The sequence below is a fragment of the Teleopsis dalmanni genome, chromosome 1 (assembly GCF_002237135.1).
Source record: "Teleopsis dalmanni isolate 2A chromosome 1, ASM223713v2, whole genome shotgun sequence".
NCBI classification, from domain to species: Eukaryota; Metazoa; Arthropoda; class Insecta; order Diptera; family Diopsidae; genus Teleopsis; species Teleopsis dalmanni.
Window position 1 is genome coordinate 104,975,584 of NC_051846.1, and position 9,159 is coordinate 104,984,742.

General features: G+C 40.6%; 1 protein-coding gene across 1 annotated transcript; it reads right to left on the reverse strand.

Moving 5' to 3' along the window:
- Positions 1-3,325: 3,325 nt before the first annotated feature.
- LOC119664510 lies at positions 3,326-3,994 on the reverse strand. Its single transcript, XM_038073986.1, has one exon. It carries the CDS (start codon positions 3,992-3,994, stop codon positions 3,326-3,328), a length of 669 nt encoding a protein of 222 aa, XP_037929914.1.
- Between the last annotated feature and the right edge of the window lie 5,165 nt (positions 3,995-9,159).

Sequence of the window (9,159 nt, forward strand, 5' to 3'; positions counted from 1 at the left end):
AATATGAACAGCACACTCGTGTGCACAGAGAATTTTTTGTCGCACAGTGCGGTTCGAGCATAAAATTTTATCACACATCTGATTGTGCATATTTTTGTAAGTCAGTCGCACAGCACAAATGTTTTTTTTGTTTTTTTTTTTTTTAAGCTATACGAGCTAAGGGATGTGGAATCTTCAAAAGATACTGGTAGCCCGTACTACCAGCATGCACGATTCGCAACCAAGACTTACTCTGTTGCTTGGCATATGCGCCTACGTACTAAACCTCATCCTAACACCGTGCCTCTTCTAACCATAAATCCCTTCGGAACCACATTTAAGCATTACTTCGGAGGGTGGTGATTCAGCGACTGCTGTCATCTCTTACTGCATTTCTAGATCTCTCTGCTGCTCTCTGTCCTTCTATGATTTCTTTCGCAAATACACACACCAGGTTCCAGATTTCTGTCGATCTCAACATCAGTTGGATTATGTTATCAGGTGTGACCTGTTCTCTGATTGCTTTTGCCAAGGAGCTGCGATGGCTCTCATATCTCGGGCAATCAAAGAACACATGTTCCACCGTTTCTTTTGTATTTGCACATGCTGGGCACGTGTCGTCTTCGTCATGTTTGAACTTAAAAAGGTACGCTCTGAAGCAGCCGTGTCCAGTTAACATCTGGGTAAGAAAGTAGTTCACCTGTCCATGCTTTCTGTTGGTCCAATCACTTATCTTTGGAATGAGCTTATGTGTCCATCTTCCTTTCGTGGATATATCCCAACTCCGTTGCCACTTATTCAATGCTTCTTCATAGAGCTGATTGTAGTTTGTAAGCCCAGTTCTTTTTGCCGCATGTTTTTCCTTTTCAACTTCTGCTTCCTGCTGTAGTGGCATCATTCCATGGCAATAACCATGGCCGCGTCAGTAGATACTGTACGGAATGCGGAAACAACTCTGAGCGCGCATCTTCTGTAGGCTGCGTCTACTCCTAATCGGTACGTCTTTTTATTCATTGCATCTGCCCATATGGGAGCTGCATATATAGCAATAGACTTAACTACATTTGTCAATAACTGCTTCTTCTGTTGCCTAGGTCCACCTATATTGGGCATTATTCGCGATAGTGCACATGTTGTTTTAGCACATTTCGTAGCAACATATCGCAGATGCTCTTTGAAGGTGAGTCTGTTGTCAATCATTACTCCAAGATTTTTGATTGCTTGTTTTGAAGTGACTCGCTCATTGCCAACAGTTATTGTAATGAACGCGATCTTCTTCCTGCTGCTTACAAGAAGGACTTCAGTTTTATGATCAGCTAGTTTAAGGCCTACACTTGCGATCCAGCTCCTTAAATTAACGACCGCATCATTGCATGTTGTTTCTATATTTTCTATATATTTCCCTCTAACTACCAGGGCGATGTCATCAGCAAAACCAATAATTTCTGCGCCTTCTGGGAGCTCAAGTCTCAACACTTCGTCATACATAATATTCCATAGTATTGGGCCCAGTACCGAGCCCTGCGGGACCCCTACTGTTACTTGATATGACTTCGTGCCTCTGTCTGTGTAGTACAAAACACTCTTTCTTTAAAATAATCAATGATTGTTTCTACTAGGTACTTTGGTACATTTTTCCCATGAAGTGCTGCTAGTATAGTGTCCCAAGTAGCCGAGTTATGCATTTTTAACGTCTAATGTAATAATGGCACAGTATTCTTTATCTCCTTCGAGCCAACGGTCTCCTTTAATGACATCCTTTGCTATGGCTAGGACTGCTTCCACTGCGTCTATTGTAGAGTATGCTTTCTGAAAGCCAAATTGTCTATCTGAAAGACCGCTGCCATTCAAGGCTTCCTCAAGTCTTCGGCTGATTATCTTTTCTAAGAGTTTCCCGGCCGTGTCAATCATACATAGAGGGCGGTAGCCCGATGCATCTTGCGCGTTATTTCCTTTCGGTATAAGCACCAACCTTTGTGTTTTCCATATCTGAGGAAATATTCTCTCTTTTATACATGCGTCGAACACTTTCCTGAATGAATCAGCGTTGACTTCTGTGGCTATCTTTAGTGCCACGTTTGGTATTCCATCTACTCCGGGTGCTTTGTTTAATTTTAACCCTTTGCATACTGCTCCCAGTTCTTGTCTGCTTACCTCAGGTAGTTCATTCTGTGGCTCACTATTTTGCACTGTATAGGTTATTTCAGCTCTCTGCGGAAAGAGACCTTCAACTATTGCTTGTAGCTTAACTGCGTCTATTGTAACTGGTGGGCGGTAGCTATATAGTTTTTTCATAACCACCTTGTACCCTAGTCCCCAAGGGTTATTCTCGACCTCATCACACATCTCCCTGTAATATCTTGTCTTACTATTTGCTATCGCCTTTTTTAATTCATTTCTCGAAATTTTATAGGCTTCCTGGAGCGCTATGAAGTTTTCACGACCCCTTGCTCTTTGACATAGGCGCCGCGCATGTTTGCATTTTCTTCTCAGCTTGGAAATTTGGTCGGTCCACCAGTATACATGCTGTCTGCCATTCCGCCGGCCTCTTTTTGCCATAGATGCGTTACATGCATTTGTTATGCAGCGCATGAGTTTTATTGCTTTGTCATTCGCACTGCCGGTTAGATGGATGTCGTCCATGAAGAGCTTAAAGGCTTCTTTGTCCAAAGTTAACTCTTTCCATCGGAGATTTGAGGTAGTTGCCGCAGGAATAGCTCTTGTTGAGCGTTCATGTATTTCGAAGATAATAGCTTGGTGGTCACTATGCGTGTAGATATCTGACACTTGCCAGTCCGTTGAGTTAGCTAGTGGATCACTGATAAATGTCAGGTCAATCTTAGAGCTCCTACCGTTCCTTGAGAACGTGTCCTTTTGACCACAGTTCAGTAACACTACATCCAGGGTGGCCAATGCCTCTAGTAGGCACTCACCTCTGGGGCTTATCAATGTTGAACCCCACTCAACGGCCCAAGCATTGAAATCGCCGGCAATCACTATCGGCTTTATACTTTTAGCGTCTTTAACAATATCGTCCAGTCGCTGTTTGTATTCTTCGATTGATAGGCTGGGGGGTAGATAACAGCTGAAAAACGTTATTCCGTTCACTGTACTTTTTACGTATGCTTCCCCTCTGTCGTAAACCTGTTCTAGTGGAAATTTACCACACGTTCATATCGATGCCTTGTTGCATTTGCTAGTAGCCCAACAATGTTTGTCTAGTGTACTATAATATTCGCTCATTATAGCAAGATCTATTTTTAATTCGCGTACAGTCTGCTTTAGAAGATCCTCTGCAGCTTCACAGTGGTTTAAATTCAGCTGTAGGACTTTCATCTTTTTTTACTTAGTATCCTCCTTCGGGCAGACAGGTAGTGAGAGCATTTCGGTCCTCCCGTAGTATGGTTTGCGTCAATATTTTGGTCATTTCTACAGAGAAGACAGTGAGGGCCTCTTGACACGCTTTAGCGAGGTGGTCCTGTTCACCACATTTGTAGCAGTGTTTAGACCAGTCTTTAGTGCTTTGGCAGTTCCTTGCAACATGTCCAAAATCGAAGCATTTGTAACATCTTCTAGGGGTTACTTTTTTGAGTAATCGGCACACTGTCCATCCAACTCGTAGTTTGCCCACCTCCTCAGCTTTACCAGCCTGCATCTTTGGTATTACAATTATAGCCGTCCTGGTACCTCCAGGGGCGCTTCTTATTGTTTTTATTGCCGATGGTTGTATTGCTCCTATTTGTTCTTTCCATGCTGTAATTATTTCCTCCTTTGTAGTTATCTCGTTTAGGTATCTGAGTTCCAATGTGACTTCTTCTGTCAGTGTTTTGACCTCAATTTCTTCGGACAGTATACTCTTGATGTTAGCTTGATGTACCATTGTTGCTTCCGTTGATCTTTTGAATTCAAGTAGAAGTTCACCTTTCTGTGTTTTCCTAATGGAGTGAACATCATCACCAACTGCTTTAAGTTCTGGGGCTCCTTTTACTTTCCGGAGTATATCCGCAAAAGACATTTTCTCGGACAGTTTAATAATCACTACGTCCGGTCGAGGCGGCTTTACACGTTTTCATGTTTTTAGGACCCAGGCATTGTGCTCTTTGTTACCTTCAGCTTGTGCCTGAGGCACTTCGGTGTTGCCGTTCATTCCGAGCTGCGACTCCCGGTTGATTGCCAATGCTTTCCTTGGTTCCTTAGATAATGCATTATTTGATCGAATTGTCTTCGTCTTCTTAGGTGGAGTCTTTCTACTCCTTTCGGTATCGTCTCTCAGTCTCTTGGATGAACCTGCTGCTTGCTGTAGCTGGATAGTTTGAGTACATCTATCGTTAGTTCTGATGTCTTTTTTTTGTCTTGAATTTTTTCTCGCTACTTGTTTATAGAGTGACCTTATTATACCTACAAGATCACGCATAGCTTGGTGGATGGACCTTCTTCCTCCACCCATCATTTCGTTGAGTTCGGATATTTTATCTCCGAGTTTGCTAAATGTTTCTTTTGTCTCTTGTGGAGCAGTGTCAATATTAAGCTCTGGTGGGGACGAGCGGGATCTCTCGTTGCTCTGTATCTCATGTGATAGCATAGGTGAGCGTCTTGGTGCCCTCATGAAGGGGTTTTGACTAGGACTATCAATCACTATCAGTGACTCCTTTGCACTTTCGGTGCCGGCTGGAGTAGTAGTGTCAGTGTGTGTGGGCGTTTTGGTTGACATATTCTTTGCAGTTGGGTCCCAACTTAAAGCCGTTATCTTAGTTTCGTAGTGTAGTTACCCCTATTGTGGTTTCATGATTATCTTTGCAATGCAGGAAGGTCATGCGAGGGTTGACACATAGCCTTATGAGCGCATGTGTTCAGAGCCAAACCGGGAGCTAAGCAGAAGATATTCTTAACTGCCCCTACACCCCAACTTAACGGGACGAATCCAAGATCGTTCTTTAAGGCTTGCCAGGTTTTAACGGGACGGAGACAGATAAAGCATTAGCCTGAAAGCCGTCTGGACCAGATTTCACTCTAGCCCATATTGGTAACAGAATACTTCATCCACCAGCCCATGTCATCATATCCAATCGTTTGCTCCAGTATACCATAATAAGAATCTTACTGGTATCGATCCTGATGCCTTTTCTTATAGGCTTCCTCCATTATCATCTCTCGTATGCGGATTGTGATGCGGCAGGCGTCCCTAACATGGTATACAGACGTTGCGCATTCCCAACTCTCTCGTTGGCGCATCAATTGCTCTCACATTGGAGGCAGACATGCGCTTACGCGTCCCTCGATGCCATCCCGGGATGGTGGACGCTTAGTTAGAGCCGGCGTCTACTCGGCTCAGCTTAGGGGCTTCTCAGGGTTTGTGTAACCTTTTAAGCCACGCCCTCCGACAGCACAAATGTGTGTGCACGAATTTGTGTGCACAATCATCCCTTTGTGCGATGTGAAATTTGAAACCGCACAACAAATTTGAGTGCGTGCATTTTTTTTTTAACGCCACAAATGTGCGTGTGCATATTTTAAAAATAATTTCCACTCGCACAGTGCAGTGTGCGATTTTGTGCACCACATTCCGAACTCTGGTATATATAAACAAAACAAAAAGTGCTGATAGTGACAGCTATTATTATATTTTATTTTATTACTGAAAAAGCTGTTTATAGTAATTAAACAAAATTAAAATATTCAGCTGAGACAGCATATACAACCTATTCTTTGATTAGTATGTACACTAATCAGTCCCCAAACTGTTCATAATAGTAAACTTTATTTTCAAATTTCATATCCTATTTTGGGCAACGAGCAACAATCACAACAGAAACAACAACAACAATTTAAAACGCACCAACAGGCTGTCCTATACTCAAAAGCATCCAATAATAATAGTCAAACAACACTTCTACAATCAAATCAACAGCTACAACTGCTAGAAAAATCACTGCAAACCCAACAAAAACATCCACAACAGAACCAGCAAATACAGAAACAACAAATGCAGCAGGAGTACCACATAAAACTCAAACAATCAAACCATCATCAACACAATTCACCATCAAAACTCATTCAGAATTTGGAAAACTCTGATATTAACACCAGAACTGCAAACACAACGGAAGATGCAACCACAAACAAAAACAATGGCTTCAACACGCCAGTAGTGAATAAAAGAATTCGTAGCTCCCCTGGTAAGCAAATCAATGAAATAAGCGCCAAAAAGCACAAACAAAACAAAAAACAATACACATTAAACGAGTATTTCTTAGCCACATATAGGTTTGCTGTTCTAGCAACTGATAATGATAAAGAACCCACTAAAGATAGCAAAACAACACAAAATCAAACGGCTAAAAATAAAAAACCACCACCCATATACGTGCAAAAAGTACAGCTGCAAGACAACCTAATTAAAACGTTAGATGCACTACAAATATCTAAATATGAAATTCGTGTATTACAAAACAATGAAATAAAAATTCAGCCATACGAATCAGCAGATTACACTAGCATAGTAAAATTTCTTAAAGAAAAGAGCGTAGAGTACTACACGTATAAGCCAAAAGAAGAAAGGGGATTTAAGATCTTCCTACGCGGTATGCACCACTCCGCTAACAAAAATGAAATTATATAAGAGCTAGCTGAACTAGGACATGAAGTATGCAATATACAAAACGTATTACATCCGCGCACAAAATCTCCATTAAACCTATTTACAATTGAAATTAAACAAGATGTAAATAACAAGGAAATTTACAATATCAAAGATCTACTTCACTGCAAAATAAATTTTGAACCTCCCCATCCAAAAAGATGGAACTACAAAGGTTATTCAGTTTATAAAACTCTACGAATCAAACGATTCCCAGCTCTTCATGCAAAACAACAAAAAACCACAACCTAAAATAATGAAATGTCTTTGCCAGCTAAAGCTGTTACGAACCTAATACATACCACCCAACAAACCCAACAAATTAAACCAGCTAAAACATACGCCGAAATATTGACATCGCATCCAACTCAACCCATTCCAATAAACAATGAATTAAACAACTCCGAATTTACCGAACTCCAGCAAATGATGAAACAGCTTACGACGCAAGTTGCCAACGTTATACATATTTTAACCATCATAATCACCAAACTCGATGGACAGAAATAAATTGGAAATTTTAGCTTGGAATGCAAACGGTCTCAGCAAACAACTACTAGAACTGAGAACATACTTAATTATAAATTCCATTGATGTACTATTAGAAACACGCTTCACAGACAAAAGTTTCATCAAAATCCCTAACTATTCGATATATCATACAAATCATCCCGACAACAAGGCCCATGGAACAGCAGTAATTATTAAGCAAAATATGCAATGCACGTAAACCAATATATACCAAACAGAACAAATACAAGCTACAAGTGTCCATATTCAAAATACAAAAGGCGAGTTAACAGTATCAGCTATTTACTGCCCTCCGAAACACAATAACTCGCAGGATGTATACCTGAGCTACCTTAACACTCTCGGCAATCGGTACATTGTTGGTGGGGACTTTAATGCAAAAAATACTTTGTGGGGCTCAAGAATTACAAACTGCATAGGGAAAATTTTACATAATGCTATCATTGACAAAAAAGCAGACATTCTAAGCACAGGTGAACCTACGTACTGGCCTACCGATATGAACAAAATACCAGACGTGATTGACTTCTTCGTGACCAAAAATATAAATAAACGATTTCTTACAGTAAGTACACTTCCTGACTTATCATCTGATCACTCACCAATTATGTTATCATTTGAAAGCGACACAAAACTAAACATCACAAGGACAAAATTAATCTATAATTACAAAACATGTTGGGACACGTTTAGAGATATTCTTAATACTAAACTGACAATAAATGTTTTCTTAAAATCTGAAGACGAAATCGAAAGCGCGATTGTATATTTAAACGAAATGATCGCTTTTGCCGTGCAAATTCTACCTCAGCTCTTAAACAAAACGACACTCAAAATAAAATCTTGACGGCCGCTAAACGTAAGATAATGGAAAGAAGAAAACTGAGAAAAAAATGGCAAATAAATCGGTTCCCTAAAAAGGATTTAAACAAACTAACCAAAGAACTTAAAAATATGCTACTTAATGAGAAAAATAAAAACGTACAACGTACAAAAACGCATAATAAACTTGACAGCTGACAAAGCCACAAACTATTCTTTATGGAAAGTAACTAAAAATATTAACAACTCTGTTATGCATCAACCACGACTGAGGAAAGCAAATGGAACTTGGGGTAGAACCAACATCGAAAAAGCTGAACTTTTTGCCACCTACTTTGAAGCAAAGCTACGTTCAGCAAGATGGCAACGTAGCACAGAGCTCTACTCGAAATGTCGCAATAAAGAAAGTCTCAATAACAGACATTAAAAATACTATTAAAAATAAAATTAAAGCAAAAAAATCACTGGGTTACGATATGACTGAGCTGAACTGGGCTGCCTCAATAAATATTTGTATATATGAAAAAACTAAATATATACTCAAACTAAATAAAGACATAACTGTAACAAATCATACAGACCAATTAGCATATTTCTAGTTATGTCAAAATTGTTTGAAAAAATATATTTTGAAATATTATCAAATTTGAGAATCGATTTAGAATTGTTCGAATTGGCACCTTTGGCACGACTATGGCCTTCAACGGCCAATGAAACCATCACACGCTGCCGAAAGTGGCTCTGCGGTATTTTGTCCCATTCTCGGCGAAGCGCTTGCTTGAGATGATCGACACTTTGGTATTTTTTAGTGCCAACCTTGCTTTCCAAAATACCCCAGGCACAATAGTCCAACGGATTGGCATCCGGAGATTTTGGTGGCCATTGTGCGGTGGAAATGAAGCGAGGAACCTCATTTCTTAACCATTCTTGGGTGGCGCGTGCTGAGTGCGATGGTGCTGAGTCCTGTTGGAATGTCCAAGGTCTGCGGCCGAAATGTTTGCGTGCCCAGGGCTTCAGAACTCCCTCCAAAATATTTTCGCGATAGATTTGCGCATTTATTTTGACCCCACGGTCGATGAATACGAGCGGCGAGCGACCATCGGCTGTTATGGCGGCCCACACCATCACCATGGCCGGCTTTTGAGTTGTGGTGGCCAACCGAAGTTGCAAATTTTCAGCTGACCTCTCTG